Source organism: Cetorhinus maximus, chromosome 3 (assembly GCF_964194155.1).
Source record: "Cetorhinus maximus chromosome 3, sCetMax3.hap1.1, whole genome shotgun sequence".
Taxonomy (NCBI): domain Eukaryota; kingdom Metazoa; phylum Chordata; class Chondrichthyes; order Lamniformes; family Cetorhinidae; genus Cetorhinus; species Cetorhinus maximus.
This window is the reverse complement of record NC_135881.1, coordinates 56011747-56030735: the sequence shown is the minus strand read 5'-3', so window position 1 is coordinate 56030735 and position 18989 is coordinate 56011747. Positions and strand designations below refer to the sequence as shown.

Here is an 18989-nt window from a genome sequence, read left to right as displayed (position 1 = left end):
TCGCAAATCAGACTCTTTGGGGGCCTGGTTGGCTCAGTTGGCTGGATGGCCGATTTGGAGTAGATTGGTGCTAACAATGCAGCGGTTCAATCCCTGTTCCAACTTGAGTAGATACAGAACTTGCCTCCTTACCCTACCCATGGTGGAGGTTATGGCAGTGTGGGTTGGATCTGCCTACGGGCAAAGAACTCAAGAAGAGGAATGATGTGTTAGTTTAATTAGGGTGGTGTCAGATGCAATCCCAAGCAGTTTATGCAAAAAAGCAGCTTTACGATAATTTAGGATGTCATTCTATTTCATATGCACAGCATGGTACAGCCAATTAGACTATGAGAAACTTCCTATTCACACCAGGCCCTGGTGTAGTCACACCGGGACCTTGATTAATCTGTTTTTGAGGCACTTAGAAAGGAAGAACCGTTATGGGCTACACCTTCATATCGGGTTCCACATTGCCAGCACTCTCCGGGTAGACAAGTTTCTCCTGAATATTTCACTAGATTTGTTAATGGCTGTCTTATGTTTAAGTCCCCTAGATTTGAAGTACGAGTGGAAGGAGATGTACCTGACATCCAAATGTTGGTTAAATGCCCTACTAGTAAAGATCCAGTGGGGCAGTCAATATTTTACTAATACTAAAACCCTTCAAATTAAAATTGAAATTCTGTTTTAAAGTCCATATTCAGAGAGAAAGGGTTGTTGTTTTCTATATCGAGGCATCTCGACAAAATGCATACCTCACTCTATTTAACTGCATACTATTCATTCATCTATTTTATGCAAATAAAATCACAATTGATTCAAAACCTGTGTTTTGAGTTGATAGAGTGGTTTTGTTTCATCTGTCATTCAGAGAAAGGACGACAAATTATATGGTAGCACTGGGTAAATTCCAATCATCAGTCATACAGAGTCAAGGTTCTTTTTTATGCAAACCTTGAGTTTACCTAGACCTATTATTTACCTAGACGTTTTGACAGGAAAAGTTACCCTCCAGTTTGTAGGAGAGGAAGGAGCTGCTTATGTGACACCAAACCTGAGCAATTCTCTACAGTAATAATGCAATAAGAATGCAACAATGTTCTTGATCAGTCCGTCGACACTTAGGAGATATATTTGCATTGTGTTCTCTATGTCTTGGTATTTATTCAGGAAAATCAGAGGACAATAACAATGCACTTTGAGTACTGCCTTGTAACCCTTAAATTGGTGGCTTTAGAGAAATTCCAGTCTTGCTGGGCCAGTCAGGTATTTTGCCTAACACAATGTGATGCTGAAACAAGCACAAAACTTGTGGTAATAAAGCTATTCCAATGGCTTTAGTTTTATAACTTTAATAGTAACCCAACATGACAAAAATAAAATGTAAAACAAATTAAATGGTTCAATCAATAATTCTTTAGGAGTGTAACTCTGTGGCTGTCTTCTACTGTCAACTCCACATTCATCAGGAAAAGCAAAGCTTAATACATGCATGTTTACATGGAATCCAGCTATTGGTTAAAACAATTATTAGCAAAGATTCAAAACTAAAACCTTTCAAATTAAAAATTAGTTTCATCCCCAAGTTGGATTGCACTTGACAGTACAGCTGGTATGAAGCAAATGTGTTGTGAAAGGATCTTCGAGTTGTTCTCACATCACATGTCATAATCCTATGTGTCCTCAGGTTATTGACTTCAATCCCAGCTATAATATAGGTACAATGTCTCAAATCCAACTGTCCAAAAATGCAAATTGTCCAAAAACTGTACATTTTTATAAGGCGCTATGCGTCAATTTTAATTGAGCAAACTATAAAAAACACTAACCTGGACAATTCAGCTGGGTGCTGCATTGGTGTGGTGTGGCTCCAGACTAGTTATCCGCTTCACTACTTTGCACATCGGTCTACTCCCGTGCTCCAAGCAACCCTTGACCCCACCTGACCAGGCTTGATCTGAACTGCCCACAGCCCAATTCACCAAACCTGAAATCCGGCAAGATCCAAAATCCGGCATGACCTTGGTCCTGAGGTTATCAGTTTTGCGACATTGTAGGTGTACAATTTTTTTGGTTGCAGCAATATAAAAATTAAATTGCACTGATAAATTGCAGTTTAACTGATAAAAATAGAATGAAAGTAGGGAAAATCCATGAATGTAAATGAGAATAATTTAGAATATTCCATTTCTACACTCAATTTTCTGATCTTTGATGTGCAGTCAATTTCCCTATAAGAGCAGCTTCAGGGTGTATGTTTCTATCTATTTGAAAAATATGATTTCATGTTATTAGAAAAAAATTAACAAAAATGTCATCCATATTCTTTGCCCTTCAACAACTCATTCTCTACAAAGCACACATCTATTCTATAAATTGAATATTTGGAGAGGTTGTGCTTGATAGGGTGCAATAGAAAGCTTGTTGCCTGATAACTAACCTCTGTAGCATCATTGCCCATCATTTAATTTTCTCTATTGAAACTTACTTGGCTTCCTGTATCATAAATGCCACTATAGTCAGAGTTTCTCTTAACTTTTCTCTCCTATTTCTCCTAACCTCTAAATATACTATCCTATACATCCCTCTGCCTTGTTGCATTGTCAGGACTCATTGTGACTCAGATACATTCTTCTCCAGGAATTTAAAACAATGGATCTCAGTGACACTAATCCACAGTCTTTTTAAAAAAAAAACCCAAGCTTGACATCACTTCATCTTTGGTTTTTAGATTTTCCTCAATTGCTTTCCAGCTCTCTGCATCTCACACCAAGGGTTTGGCCCTTCAGCTAAGATCCTCAATATTTTTTTTTAAAAATAGGGTTTGCCAGAAACCACAATAATGAGCTGCTGGGAGCAGTGCAAAGCTTCAGTATGATTATCATCCTATGTGATGTTAACAAACATTTTAAAAAATACTACTTTGTGTTACACAGATTGATGATTTGACAGATTTTAACATTCTTTCTTAGTGTTTCATGTTTTATGGTAAAAAGCAAGCAGAGCAATTGTCTTGGAAAAATGCAAGAGATCGTTGCATAAGCGAAGGAGGAAACCTAGCATCAGTTCAAAATGCTAAAGAACAAGGTATGTATTTAGAGGCATAGGGTTGGATTTTACGATTTTTGTTGTGTTCGACCTCAGCCCCCCGTTCCCCTGGCTAAAAACTCGGAGAGTGGGGCCTGACCACAATCCTCGATGCCTGCCCTGCAGCAATTTAAACACTAGGAGCAGGTTTAGTTGCTCTAAGGCAATATTTCTACCTCTTTCTCAGGAGGAAGTCCCACCTCAGAGATCTGCTGGCTAATCTGATTGGCCGACAGCTCTGCAATCCCTGTCGTGCCACCATTATACAAAGTTAGGACTACAAGCATTTCCACTATACCGAGAGGATCAGGGTCAGGGGTCTCAGTGAGGGGAGAGAGGTTCAAGAAGCTGGGGGGAAGTTTAAAGGGTGAGATGATCTTAGGGGGGGTGGCCCCCCAAAGGACAGGTCCCCTGTTCGACACCAGCCCACGCAGCTAAATGTGCCATGCTTCTGACAAGGTACAGGTCCCCCCACCCCATCCACTTAAGGTAAAATACCAGCAGCGCTGGGATGAGGCCCTTAACTAGCCATTCATTGGCCACTTAGGGGTCTCAATAGGCCCAAGGGCAGGTGGACCGCCTCATGGCTCCACCATACCCTGTAAAATTTCAGAAAGGTTGGGGGCAGGTGGGTAGCCGGTGGGGATGCTGCCTGCTGGATTTTACATGCTCCCCCAGCCTTCAAACCCACTGGCAGGGCAGTGTTAAATCCAGCCCATAGAGCCATTCACAGCACAGAAGTAGACCATTCAACCCATTGAGTCTATGCTGGCTCCCTCTGGAGCAATCCAGTCAGTCTCATTCTCTTGCTCTATGCCCATAGCTCTATGAATTTATTTCCTTCAAGTTTCCCACCTAATTTATTTTTGAAATTATTGATTGTTTCTGCATCCACCACTCTCATGAGCAATGGGTTCCAGGCCAATACCGCTGACTGTGTAAAGAAGGTCTTCCTGGCATTCCCCCTTAGTTTTAGAAACAAGATTAGGTTGGAAAAGCTGGGGTTGTTTCTCTTGGAGTGAAGGAGATTGAGGAGAGGAGTGGGACTGTGGATTTCTCAGTGGGGACCAGCATGGACTCAATGAGCCGAATAGCCTCTTTCTGTGCTGTAAATGCCTTTATGACTGCATGACCCTTACCCACCCCTGATGTTACACTAACTGGCCTCTAGTTTTTCTTTAATTAGTTCATGGGATGTGGGCATCACTGGCTATACCGGCATTTATTACCCATCCCTAATTGTCCTTGAGAAGGTGATGGTGAGCCACATTCTGGAACTGCTGTGGTCCAAGTGGTGTAAGAACAGCCAGAGTGCTATGATGGAGGGAGTTCCAAGATTTTGACCCCGTGACAGTGAAGGAACAGCGATATATTTCCAAGCCAGGAAAGATGTGTGGTTTGGAGAGGAACTTACGGGTAGTGGTGTTCCCATGGGCATAATTTTCCCCCCGTTGGGTGGGGGTCGGAATTTCAGGAGCGGGTGCGTGCAGGCGTGCCTCCGATCGGCGCCCCTCATCAGGGGCGCGCTGCCATTTTACATGGGCAGGCCAATTAAGGCCCGCCCAGCGTGACGTCTGCCAGGAAGCGCTATGCACTCCCTGTGCGGGCGGGGCGGGATGTTCTCTCAGCCGAGAGTGCGCTCTTTCGCACGTGCGCGCGAAAGAGCACACTGATCTCTCTGAGGCTAAGTGCTGCCTCAGGGAGATCGGTGCCAAATTCAAAAATGTTAAAAGTAGAGAAATAAAATTTCCCTGACATGTTCCCTCATGTGACACTCAAATGAGTTGGGACATGCCCATCACATTTAGTTAAACTTTTATTAAATTTTTAAAAACTTACGTGAAACCTCAACCCGCCCGTGGATGAGGTTTCATGCTTTCTCTGAAGCCTGCCAGGGCTCCCGGCCTGCTCGCCAACCTTAAGGTTGGACGGGCAGGTTTTTTAACTACCGCAATTACTTTTTAAATGGTCTCAATTGGCCATTGATAGGTCGGCGGTCGCACAGCTGATTCGGCTGCGCCCCCGCCGACCTGAAAATTGAAATGACGCAGGGTGATGTTGGGAGTTCTGCCACGTCGGCATGTGGGTCCCGCCACCCGCACGCCGACCAGGAAATCCGGCCCCATGTATCTGCTACCTTTGCACTTCCAGGTAGTACAGGTCATGGGTTTGGAAGGTGGTGTCGAAGGAGCTTTGGTGAGTTCCTGCAGTGTATCTTGTAGATGGTACACACTGCTGACAATGTGCATCGGTGTTGGAGGGAGTGAATGTTTGGGGATGGGGTGCCAATCAAGTGGGCTGCTTTGCCCTGGATGATATCAAGCTTCTTGTGTTGTTGGAGCTGCACTCATCCAGGCAAGTGGAGAGTATTCCATCACACTCCTGGCTTCTCCTTGTAGATGGTGGACAGGCTTCGAGGAGTCAGGGGGTGAGTTACTCTCCACAGAATTCCCAGTGTCTAACCTGCTCTTGTAAACACTATTTATATGGCTATTCCAGTTCACTTTCCCGTCAATGGCAACCCCCAGGATGTTGATAATGGGGGAGTCAGCGATGCTAATGCCATTGAATGCCAAAGGGTGATTCTCTCTTGGAGATGGTCATTTTCTGGCATTTGATGGCATGAATGTTAGTTACCACTTATCAGCCAAAGCCTGAATATTGTGCAGGTCTTGCTGCATATGAACACAGACTGCTTCAGTCTCTGAGGTGCCATGAATGTTGTTGATCATTGTGCAATGAACTACAAACTTCTGAACTTATGATGGAGGGAAGGTTATTGATGAAGCAGCTGATGATATTTGGGCCTAGGACACTACCCTGAAGAACTCTTGAGGAACAGTTGTTAAGACTATCCCTTTTTCAATGCTTAAATAACCGTGCCAGATTTGCCACTCTCCAATCCTCTGGCACCTGCCCCATATCTGAGGAAGATTACAAATTATTATTGTCACAAATACCCGCTATTTCCACTACCATTTCCTTTAGCAACCTGTGCTGCAAGCCATCTGGACCAAGTGACTTATCCACTTTAATCATAGCCAGTCTTTGCAGTACCTGAAACCGAACTGAACCAGCCAGATAAATACTGTGGCTACAAGAGCAAGTCAGAGACTAGGAATCTTGTGGACAGCAACTCATCTCTTGACTCCCCAAAGCCTATTCACTATCTACAAGGCACAAGTCAGGAGTGTGATGGAATACTCTCCACTTGCCTGGATGAGTACAGCTCCCACAACACTCAAGGGGCAGAATTTTCTGCCCACTGGGTGGGCGGGGAGCCGATCCCTGCTGGAGACGCGGGCCCCGCCGCCATTTTAAGCGGTTGGGCCAATTAAGGCCCGCCCAACATGACGCCCAGCAGGAAGCGCGGGTGGGTGGAATCCCCAAATGCAAGAGTGCGCTTCCACGCATGCGCACGAAAGAGTGCACATCTCCCCAAGGCTAAGTGCTGCCTCAGGGAGATCGCTGACAGCTGTGTAAACTTTAAAAATAGAAGAATTTTAAAAATCCTTAACATGTCCCCTTCATGTGACAATGTCACACGAGATTAGGCATGTTAATAAATTTCACTGAAACTTTAATAAACTTTTTTAAACCCTGCATGAAACCTCATCCGGCCGGTGGATGAGGTTTCATGTATTTTCTATTGCCGGCTGGGGCTCCTGGCCTGCCCGCCAACCTTAAGGTTGGACGGGCAGGTCCTTTAATTGTTTTAATGATCCTGTCAATGGCATCAATTGGCCATTGACAGGTCGGCGGGCACACAGCAGATTTCGCTGTCCCCCCGCCTTCCTGAAAATTTAAATGAGGCGGGATGATGCCGGGGGTTTCCCCCCAACATCATCCCACATCATTTTGTGCATCGGCAAACGGGCCCCGCCCCCTGCTTGCCAACGGCAAAATTCAGCCCAAGAAGTTTGACACCACCCAAGACAAAGCAGCCCACTTGATAGGCACCACATCCACTCCCTCTACCACCAGCACACAGTGGCAGCAGCGTTACAAGATGCACTGCAGCAACTCACCAAGGCTTCCTCAATAGCACCTTACAAACCCACGACCGCTACCATCTAGAAGATGCATGGGAACACCACCACCTGTAAGTTTCTCTCCAAGTCACTCACCATCCTGAGTTGTAAATATATCACCATTACTTCACTGTCACTGGGTCAAAATCCTGGAAATCCATTCCTAAGAGCACTGTGGGTGCACCTACATCACAGGGACTGCAGCGGTTCAAGAAGGCAGCTCACCACCACCTTCTCAAGGGCATGTTTGCATGGACACTAAATTGATCATAATTATTCTCTAATATTAAAAATGAATAAACCAATGCTTCAAGTTCTTATTTTTTCCCTCTAGGAAGTGTATACCTCTCTCTTTTCCAAAAGGCTTTGCTTAGGAGGCTCGTTAATAAAATTAAGATAGAAATAAAATCTTAAAGGGAATATGTTAGCCTGGAAGTTGTTTCAAAAGTACAAAACAGAGAGTGGCAGATAATGGAGATCAATTAGATACGTTGAAGATTGTGGCAAAATGATAGGTTCAGTAAGATAAACAAGTGAGTCCACTTCTAGAGGGAAAAGCTTCCAGTGGTCAGTGGATTGGTGACACGAAAGCATAAAATTATGATTAACGTCAAAACAAATAGGGGAGAAGTTAGGAGGATGTTATTATGCATAGAATTGTTTGGCCAAGAGAATGCCCCACTGGAAGCAATGGTGGAAGCAGAGACCATAATAATTTAAAAAGTGATGTGGATAAATATTTGAAAAAAAGAAAAATGCAAAAAAGAGTGTGGGGAAAGTGCAGGATAATGAGTTAAAACAAATCGCCCTTTGAAGGATCCAGTATAAGACTGATGGACTAAATGACCTCGATTCATTTTTTTGAAAATTAGTAGAATTATTATATGTACGCAAGGGATAATTTTATTTCTAATACTAAATCCGGAATTAACTCATTCTCCCATTTTTAAAAAATCTCTGTGGAGTACTTTGTGGCATTTTTCTATGTTAAAAGCATTATAAAATTGCAAATATTGGTTGTTTCAGTGCTGAATGTCCACAGTCTCAAATTATTCAAATTTGTTTTCCCCTGCAGCATTTATTAACATGAAGCTGAATGGTTTTCCTGTAAATGTTTGGATTGGGTTGAATGATATTAATAAAGAGAATAAATATCTCTGGACTGAAGGAAGGGCAGTAAACTATACTAACTGGGCCAAGGGTTTTCCGACAGGACAAAGATACAGCTACGATGATCCAGTAAGTGCCAACCTCAACTCACATTTCCTAAACAATGGAGTTGCCTCTATTTTAGTAATAAATCTATTGGTCTTCGTGAATTCTCCAGCCTTTCATGGGGAGCAGATGAGTAACCCCATTAGGGCTACAGAAAGCAGCAGCAGACAACATTTGTACCTTTAGTAGATATTTTTAAAAACAAAATGTAACTTATATTAATATTATTAGCCAGTTAAAATTTTAACAATAGAGGGTGTGAATTCCCTTGGGAGGTCCTTTAGGTTTGAATCTGGGGTGGGATTATTGGACTTCCCACTAGTTGCCTCAGGATCATTTGCATGGATCAGATGGATGTTCGCATTCACACATTAACGCTGGAACTGGGGTGCTGGCCTCAAGAAACTGGTCATTGAGAATGGCCGTAGTGGAATGGGGTGAGGGGTGGGTGGGTGGGTGTGTCAGCTTCAAAAAAATGTAAACACAAAAAAAATGAATTTTTTTTGAGAGGGTCGTTTCTGTATTGCAACTGCAATTGATTGTAGGAGCAAAAACCTTGAAAATATTAATGCCTACTTCTCTGGACACGACGAGGCTCATGGTGCAATTATGGGAATTAAAACATATGAAGTGGGTTTATATCCTTAACCCCTTATGGGACTATTCCAGATCAGGGGCATTTTTCTGATAATTACTCTCACTCAGGTTTAAGCCAGTCAGATCTCTCAGACACTTGTTTGGGTCTGAAGAACTGATCTATCTCTCCCTTAAGGAAAGGAATCAGTAAAAAGCATTACCTTCTTCCAGGTAGCTGTCTTTAATAAGAATCAGTTAGGTTATAAATATCCTGGATATTATAAAGGGTCTGGGGGCTTCTGTTCAATAATATATCCCCCCGTTTAGGAGTATATAAAGAGGAGTTCTTGGGGTTGTATGCAGAATGCTATGTGAGATGATATTTTCACTAACTTATTTAAAAATTTATTAAAGAACTGGACATGCAATACACTTTAAGTGGCTAAGCACAATGCAAAGATTATGGAAAACATAATCTTAGTTCTGATATAGAATCCGAAAGTTCAACCTCGACCATGTTACAGTAAAATATCTTAGAATATCAATCAAACTCTAATTCAAGGTGTTACCTTAAATTTGCCGAGTAGCAAACCACCTGCTTAGCAAGATATCTCTCCTCAGTTAAGAGTAGAAGTATCTAACCATGCATTTGGCACCTTTACCTTGAGAAGCATATATGAGGATTCCAACACTTCAGAACTTTCAGTGGTGAAGTTCTTATTTTTATATTGTTTCCAACCTGATTAGCTCATCTTTCGCAATTGTGGGTGTTACTTCTCTGTGTAGGTTCATCCCCTCTTCATTATTCTTATAAGGCTATATCATTCACTATTATTAGTAAATGACTTAATTGTTGATAATTCTCTTATCATGAAGTTGTGAGCATTTATCAGGTCAAAAATGTTTGTTTGTAATGTTTGACATTAACGATTACTATAACTTAGTTATAACTTTTGTTTCTTAACATTACAATTTGTATCTTATATTTAAAAACATTTTTATATTTTTACAAAGAATGGTCAACAAACGGTCATTTCATCATTTTTTTCTGCAAGTTCAGCTGAATTATATAGTTTTTTAAATCTGGTTCAACCAGGGGTAACATACCTGTAACATCTGATCTTTTGTAAAGGTGATGTTCCATTTCTGTGTTTGATAATCTTTATTTGAATTGATAATAGTTCACAAGTGTTACAGATAGGAGAGAGGCAAACTGAACTTCTTTATCTTCTCCTCGTCTGTCTATAAGCAGAGGTGTTTTTGAATTACTTTTCTAAAGCAGGCTGTGGCATGTTTCCCCAAACCCTCAGTTTGTATTCCAATTTTATAAGTAACACACAGCAAACTCTCTTTATGATGAACTCAGCAGATTAGTTTATTACACATTCAAACCTTGGGAGGGAGTTGCGGTGAGAGGGTGGGGAGGGGAATTATTCGCAACCTCGCATGCATATAGCACAGTAAGGGAGGATAGAAAAGGGAGTTTTTGCAACTATGGATAACAACAGTAAAAGAACCACATAAATAAGTATTATTTCACTTGATTTCCAAAGTCCAGAAAAGTCAAAGTCCAGAGCGTGTTTCCTTCGTGGCAGGATTCAGTCCAGTTAAGTTCCTTGTTGGAGACAGCAACATGAAAATCCTTGAAATAAATGATAATGCATCATGTTAGGATTTCTCTGCTTAGATTGCTTGGCAGGCATTGGTCAGAGACTTTTAAAATCAAATAGGCTTTGAAGAATTGAGACATGGTGACAGCTGCTTGGCCAGCTGGGAGTCCTGCTATAGGTCTGTTCAATTAGTTGGTAATTCAGTAGACCGAAGATTTCTCAGTTCTCAAAGGAACATAGAGATTTCAAAATGGCTACTTGAATCATGTGACCTTTCTCCACAGTGATTTCAAAAGGGTTTTATCTAATGTCTGGGACTGGATTTGGTTTCAGGATTGATAATGTCCCAGCCATTAGCTTTTGAAAGAGTTACCATCCATGTTGAGGTTCTTGGGTCAGGGTACTATTGTCTGGCCAGACCCTGTGACTCCGCTAGAGAGGTAAGCTTATCAAGTTGCAAATGACTTCCATTGTCCCCTTTTGGAAATGGACCTGGATAGCCCCAGATGTGAGATGGGTCTGTTAATAACTCTGCAGGAATAACGAGTTTCGATCTGCATGTCCCCTGGTTTTGTGATTATAATGTCCTTACATTTGGATCTGAGATTCCACAATGATGAAAGGAGGATTCTTTTATTCTTGTTCCTGTTGGTAGCTTCCAGAACAAAGGGGGCAATCCTGTAGTCATGTGACTTGTAGCAGCCATCTTGTTGGGTTCAGCAGAAAGTCCATTTTAAAAATAATTTTAAAAAGTCTGATGTACAGAGTTTGTATTTCTTTCATGCCTTATTGACATAAGATATTGGTGATATCTAATTCTATCTGGTATGAGCTTTTAACACATTCTTTTTTTTAAACTTGCGTCATTAAGATTGCCACGTTACGGACAAAACTGGACACTCACAAAGAGATGTTAATGTCTATCAATACCATTTTAACATTCCTTTTGCTAAAAGCCATAATCAGGATTATAAAATAGACAAAGCCTAAATATTCTACTTTTCTTGTAACAGAGTGTACCAGGTATCCTATGTTTAAAGAACTTATAAAGACATTCCAGTAGATTTCAGGTAATGAACATATGTTTTAAGTCAGGTGCCCAAAATATCTCTGTGCAGACATATTTGGATGAAAACGTTTTTGCTTTTAAAGAGTGACCACTTATTCAATTCATTTTAATTAAGGGATTCTTTATTCCTAAATTGTAATGTTCTAATTATGTCTGAATTCAGCCTAATAATTTACATTCCACCTAATTATATCTATAATTCCTCACACGTACAACATGGTTTCTGCATTTGCAATTAGCTACCCATTTGTAGACTGCACAATTCAGATAATTGCTCTTAGCAAGCGAGCTTCACCACATGGTAGTATAAAATTAGAATATTAACTCTACGCCTTTGCCTTCTTATATCCTTCAACACCTTCTATCTCCAGAAACATTTCTGATTATCTTTGAACTTATTCATAGCATTCACTTCAATGGGTTTATCCAGTGTCTTATTTCATAAATCTATGACTCCTTGCATAAAAAAAAACTGCTTGACTAAGTTCTTTGACCATTTGCCACACCACCCTATCTCTGATATTTGCAGGGCACATTGTCAATTAGTTATTGTTTGACTTCCACAACTTAATTATTAAGTTTGGTTAGTATCTTTTCAGGAACATACTGATGTTGGTGCTGACTCTTATTTTTTGTTTTTACTATATGGGCAACTGACTGTGTGACTGTGATTGTAAACGCAAGGGAAAATGCTGGAACTTGGAAGGATGAGTACTGTGATTTTAAAAGAGGCTTTATATGCCAGAAGTACAAAGGTGAGCATTAGGTCGCCTTTTGTATGACATTTCAGGACATCTTATTTATAATCTTAATGTATCTGGTAAACAAGCTGAAATAATAGAATTTTGCTCAGTAAGACAAGTACACCCCTGTTTAAAATTCTTCATTATCCTAGTACGTGCCAGATTATTTCTGCAGCTCACAACATGAAGATTTGTTACTTGAATTACTTTTCTAGCTAATGCTGAGCAGATTAGCTTCTGTAAGGCACTTATAACTATTACCCTCCATCTTCCACCTGAGTCTTTTGCACTTCCCTTTCCCAGCACCACTGCTCTCCCAGTCTTGTCTCCTCCCCTGATACCCACCATGCTCACCTCATCATTCCTTTTCCCCTTCCACTTTCCTTCTTCCCATCCTCTCTTCTTTCCTCATACCTTCCCTTCGTTGTCTTCCCATCTCCTTCTCCTGCTTTTCCTATTCTTCACTGTTCCCTTCCTCTCCTCCTTCACTCTCCACTCTCCTCCCCTAGACTAGTAATCCAGAGACCCAGGGTAATGCTCTGGGGATCCGGGTTCAAAACGCACCATGGCACATGATGGAATTTGAATTCAATAAAAATATATGGAATTAAGAGTCTAATGATGACCATGAAACCAGCAGGACAGACCCAACAGACCTGGCAGCCCAGTGGTCGGGAGGGAGATGCCCTGGGAGTCCTCAACATTGACCCCGGGCCCCGTGAATTCTCATGGCATCAGGTCAAACATGGGCGAGGGAACCTCCTGCTGATTACCACTTACCGTCCCCCCTTAGGTGATGAATTAGTGCTCCTCCATGTTGAACACCACTTGGAGGAAACACTGAGGGTGGCAAGGGTACAGAATGTACTCTGGGTGGGGGGCTTCAATGACCATCACCAAGATTGGCTCAGTAGCACCACTACACAGTGAACTGGCCGAATTCTAAAGGACATAGCTGCTAGACTGGGTAGGTGGCAGGTGGTGAGGGGATCAATAAGAGGGGAAAACATACTAATATACTCACTAACCTGCCTGCTCCTGATTCATCTGTCCATGACAGCTTCTCAAGGGCAATTAGGAACGGCAATAAATGCTGGCCTAGCCAGCGACACCCACATGCCATGAATGAATTTTTAAAATACGACCATACGACATAGGAGCAGAAATTAGGCCATTCGGCCCATCGAGTCTGCTCCGCCATTCAATCATGGCTGATAAGTTTCTCAAACCCATTCTTCCGCCTTTTCCCCGTAACCTTTGATCCCCTTACCAATCAAGAACCTATCTATCTCGCTCTTAAATACGCTCAATGACCTGGCCTCCACAGCCTTCTGTGGCAATGAATTCCATAGATTCACCACTCTCTGGCTAAAGAAGTTTCTCCTCATCTTTGTTCTAAAAGGTCTTCCCTTTACTCTCAGGCTGTGCCCTCGGGTCCTAGTCTCTCCTACTAATGGAAACATCTTCCCCACATCCACTCTATCCAGGTCTTTCAGTATTCTGTAAACTTCAATCAGATCCCCCCTCATCCTTCTAAACTCCATCGAGTATAGACCCAGAGTCCTCAAACGTTCCTCATATGTTAAGCCTTTCATTCCTGGGATCATTCTCGTGAACCTCCTCTGGACCTTCTGCAGGGCCAGAACATCCTTCCTGAGCTACGGTGTCCAAAATTGCTCACAATATTCTAAATGTGGTCTGACCAGAGCCTTATAAAGCCTCAGCAGCACATCCCTGCTTTTATATTCTAGTCCTCTCGAAATAAATGCCAACATTGCATTTGCCTTCCTAACTCCCTTCCTGACAGCACTGTGGGTTTACCTACACCTCATGGACTGCAGCAGTTCAAGAAGGCAGCTCAGCACCACCTTCTCAAGGGAAATTAGGAACGGCAATAAATGCTGGCCTAGCCAGTGACACCCACATGCCATGAATGAATTTTTAAAATAAGACCATAAGACATAGGAGCAGAAATTAGGCCATTCGGCCTAAGAGAATCCTGGACTAGGACTCCCAAGTCCCTTTGCACTCCAGATTTTTGAATTCTCTCCCCATTTAGAAAATAGTCTATGCCACTATTCTTCCTACCAAAGTGCATGACCTCACACTTCCCCACATTGTATTCCATCTGCCACTTCTTTGCCCATTCTCCTAACCTGTCCAAATCCTTCTGCAGCCTCCCCACCTCCGCAATACTACCTGTCCCTCCACCTATCTTTGTATCATCTGCAAACCTAGCCAGGATGCCCTCAGTTCCTTCATCTAGATCATGAATGTATAAAGTGAAAAGTTGTGGTCCCAACACTGACCCCTGCGGAACTCCACTAGTCACCGGCCGCCATCCTGAGAAGGACCCCCTTATCCCCACTCTCTGCCCCCTGCCAGACAGCCAATCTTCTATCCATGCTAGTACCTTGCCTCTAACACCATGGGCTCTTATCTTACTGAGCAGCCTCCTGTGCGGCACCTTGTCAAAGGCCTTCTGGAAGTCCAAGTAGATAACATCCATTGGCTCTCCTTTGTCTAACCTACTCGTTACCTCCTCAAAGAATTCTAACAGATTTGGCAGGCATGACCTCCCTTGATGAAACCATGCTGACTTTGCCCGATTTTACCATGTACTTCCAAGTATTCTGAAATCTCATCCTTAATAATGGACTCTAAAATCTTACCAACGACCGAGGTCAGGCTAATCGGCCTGTAATTTCCCATCTTTTGCCTCACTCCCTTCTTAAACAGGGGGGTTACATTAGCGATTTTCCAGACCTCTGGGACCCTTCCTGACTCGAGTGATTCCTGAAAGATCACCACTAACGCCTCCACTATCTCTTCAGCTATCTCCTTCAGAACTCTGGGGTGTAATCCATCTGGTCCAGGTGATTTATCCACCTTCAGACCTTTCAGTTTTCCTAGCACCTTCTCCTTGGTAATCGCTACCATTCTCACCTCTGCCCCCCGACTCTCTTGAACTTTGGGGATGTCACTCGTGTCTTCCACTGTGAAGACTGACGCAAAGTACCTATTCAGTTCCTCCGCCATTTCTTTGTTCCCCACTACTACTTCTCCAGCATCATTTTCCAGCAGCCCAATGTCCACTTTTGCCTCTCTCTTATCCTTATAAATCTAAAAAAACTCTTGCAATCTTCTTTTATATTACTGGCTAGTTTACCCTAATATTTAATCTTCTCCCTCCTTATTTCTTTTTTAGTTGTCCTCTGTTGGTCTTTGTAGGTTTCCCAATCCCCTGGTTTCCCACTGCTCTTTGCCACATTATATGCTTTCTCTTTAGCTTTTCTGCTGTCCCTGACTTCCCTTGTCAGCCATGGTTGCCTCGTCCTCCCTTTAGTATGCTTCTCCTTCCTAGGGATGAATTTTTGCTGTGTCTCCCAAATTACTCCCAGAAACTCTTGCCATTGCTGTTCCACTGTCTTTCCTGCTAGGCTCATCTCCCAGTCAATTCTGGCCAGCTCCTCCCTCATGCCTCTGTAGTTGCCTTTATTCAACTGTAATACCGTTACATCTGATTCCAGCTTTTTCTTCTCAAATTGCATGATAAATTCTATCATATTATGGTCACTTCCTCCTAAGGGTTCCTTCACCTTAAGCTCCCTTATCAAATCTGCCTCATTACACATCACTAAATCTAGAATTGCCTGTTCCCTAGTGGGCTCCACCACAAGCTGCTCCAAAAAGCCATCGCGTAGACATTCCACAAATTCCTTTTCTTGGGATCCACTACCAACCTGATTTTCCCAGTCTACCTGCATATTGAAATCCCCCATTCAACATTGAAGATTCTGAATAAAGACAAGTTATTGATGATGTGGAAGAGGAGGAGGAACAGGTGGAGATGGGCAGCATTACTTTTTTTTAAATACGCAATGAATAAGAACCTCAGGGAATGAGAATAGAAATACTTTTCAAAGAACATCTTTGTGAAAAACTTTGAAAATTTTTGTTAGAACATGATCACATTAAAGAAAGCATTGATGCTGGGCAACTTGCCATGGAGCCTCATATTTTGGAAATTTTGGGACTCATTTATATCAACAGCTAGCATATCATGGGCAGTGAACCTATGTTTTCCTGATATGCACTGGTATTGAGAAAGGCTCACTGCTGACAGTGTAGGCCCAGAAAATTGACCCCATCATCTCAGTTACTTAAGAGTCTAATAACACATTAAAAGTTTACTAAAACAACTTCTGGTCTGATTGGATGTATTGAATGTCATCTTGATATCATGGAAAAATATTGTATCCATAGAAATCTGAATGGAAATAATAAGTGCAGAATGTGATTCCTTCCACAGATCGTGCTTTAACGTTACAGTCCACAACCATGGCACCAACAAGCTACATTAAGTATGCTAACGGTTCATACAGACTAGTTGCCTTCAAGCTGAAATGGCAAGATGCTCGTAAAGTTTGTGAGGCAGAGGGTGCCCAGATTGTCAGTATCACAAATGTCTTTGAACATTCCTTACTAATATTAGAAGCTGCTAAATTTGGACAGAAACTGTGGATTGGACTAAATGGCAATGAGGTAAGAAATAGGTAGTAACAGTGTTAGCTGAAGAAAAAATGTTAAATGCATTGTACTTCTAAAGATATTGATTTCTGCCTGCACTTTGTATCATACTTTCAAATCTGTTTGACAAAGATACATATCAACATGAAATTTGAAGCTGTAAGAGGATTCACAATAATCCCTGAGAATGGATAAGAAACTGATTGAAGCATGGAAAATAATGAACAAATGTGAGAGGAGTTATTTCAGCCTGGGAGAAAACTGAGTGGATTCTTGTGACTGCTTGGGCAGGATTTTTTAGGTGGGCGGGTGGACGCGATCAGCGGGTCCAGGATCAGCCGCGGAACAAACCGCCGACTGTGGTTGGCCCCTGACCGCGATTTCACACTGGCTGGTGGCCAGCCAGCGTGAAGTACGCGCTGAAATCCTCAGCGCTGCCGGGGTCGGGGCGGGAGGAGGGCGGGCGCTGATGTAAGCGTGGGCAAGCGTGGAGTGAAAGCTCCCTGAAGGCTGAAGACTTCAGAACAATTAAATAAAGATTTTAAAATCAGAACAAAAATGTCCAAACATCACAAGCACTCACCTGAACTTATACATTATAAAAATTCTGTCCATAGATTTTTAAAAATTTAATAACAGGAAGCTCATCCCGCCCTTGGATGAGGTTTTATGAAAAATGCAAAGGCCACTTGGCCGATTTGCCCAATTGGGGACAATTGGAGCTTTAATGGGCTTAATTGCCCTCTTAATTGCTGACGGGTACACTTCTGACTCTTGCGCGTGCCTGCCGACTGAAATATCATGCGAGTGCGCAATGACGTCGGGATGCCGGCCCGATATCATCACGTGCTATTTTACTGTCGAGCGGGTCGCGCACTCGCCTGCCTGCTCAGTGAAAAACTCTGCCCCTGTTTCGCAGTCTTTCTTATAGGAAGGAAAACACACATATTCCATGAATAGTTCTGATGTAACTAAGGATGAAGATAAGGCAAAAGATAAGGCTCAAGCATTGAATCCTCTTACGGCCTCAAATTTCATGTTGATATGTATCTTCAGACAGAAGTGCTGAGTGAATGATCCTTCTTGGCCCCTTCCAGAGGCCCCTAGCATCACAGATGCTAGTCTTCAGCCAATTCGATTTGCTCACGTGATATCAAGAAATGGCTGAAGGCATTGGATAGTGCAAAGGCTATGGGCCTGACAATATCCCGGCAATAGTACTGAAGACATGTTCTCCAGAACATGCCGCGCCCCTAGCAAAACTGTTCCAGTACAGCTACAACACCGACATCTACTCGGCTATGTGGAAAATTGCCCAGGTATGTCCTGTACACAAAAAGCAGGAAAAATTGAACCCAGCCAATTACCACCTCATTAGTCTACTCTCCATCATCAGTAAAGTAATAGAAAGGGTCATCAACAGTGCTATCACGTGGCAATTGCTTAGCAATAACCTGCTCACTGATGCCCAGTTTGGGTTCCATCAAGGTCACTGAGCTCCTGACCTCATTAAAGCCTTGGTTCAAACATAGACAAAAGAGCTGAACTCCTGAGGTGAGGTGAGAGTGACTGCCCTTGACATCAAGGCCGCATTTGACAGAGTGTGGCATCAAGGAGCCCTAGCAAAACTGGAGTCAATGGGAATCAGAAGCAAAACTCTCCGCTGGTTGGAGTCATACCTAGCACAAAGGAAGATGGTTGTGGTTGTTGGAGGCCAGTCATCTCAGCTCCAGGACATTACAGCAGGAGTTCCTCAGGGTAGTGTCCTCAGCCCAACCACCTTCATCTGCTTCATTAATGACCTTCCTTCCATCATAAGGTCAGAAGTGGGGATGTTCGCTGACGATTGCACAATGTTCAGCATCATTCGCGACTCCTCAGATACTGAAGCAGCCCATGTCCAAATGTAGCAAGACTTGGTCAATATCTAGGCTTGGACTGACAAGTGGCAATTAACATTAGCGCTGCACAAATGTCAGGCAATGACCATTTCCAACAAGAGAGAATCCAACCATTGGCCCTTGACGTTCAATGGCATTACCATCACTGAATCCCCACTATCAATATCCTGGGGGTTATCATTGACTAGAAACTGAACTGGACTAGCCATATTAATACTGTGGCTACAAAAGCAGGTCAGAGGCTA

At 42.6% G+C, this 18989-nt stretch overlaps 1 protein-coding gene across 1 annotated transcript in view; it reads left to right on the top strand.

Moving 5' to 3' along the window:
• The window catches only part of mrc1a (mannose receptor, C type 1a), a 206245-nt gene that overhangs the window by 172758 nt on the left and 14498 nt on the right, over nucleotides 1-18989 (top strand). The window contains exons 21-24 of the mRNA XM_078538411.1: nucleotides 2955-3069; nucleotides 8176-8340; nucleotides 12221-12325; nucleotides 16626-16858. Coding sequence (XP_078394537.1) covers nucleotides 2955-3069; nucleotides 8176-8340; nucleotides 12221-12325; nucleotides 16626-16858 — 618 coding nt within the window. The remainder of the gene's footprint in view (nucleotides 1-2954; nucleotides 3070-8175; nucleotides 8341-12220; nucleotides 12326-16625; nucleotides 16859-18989) is intronic.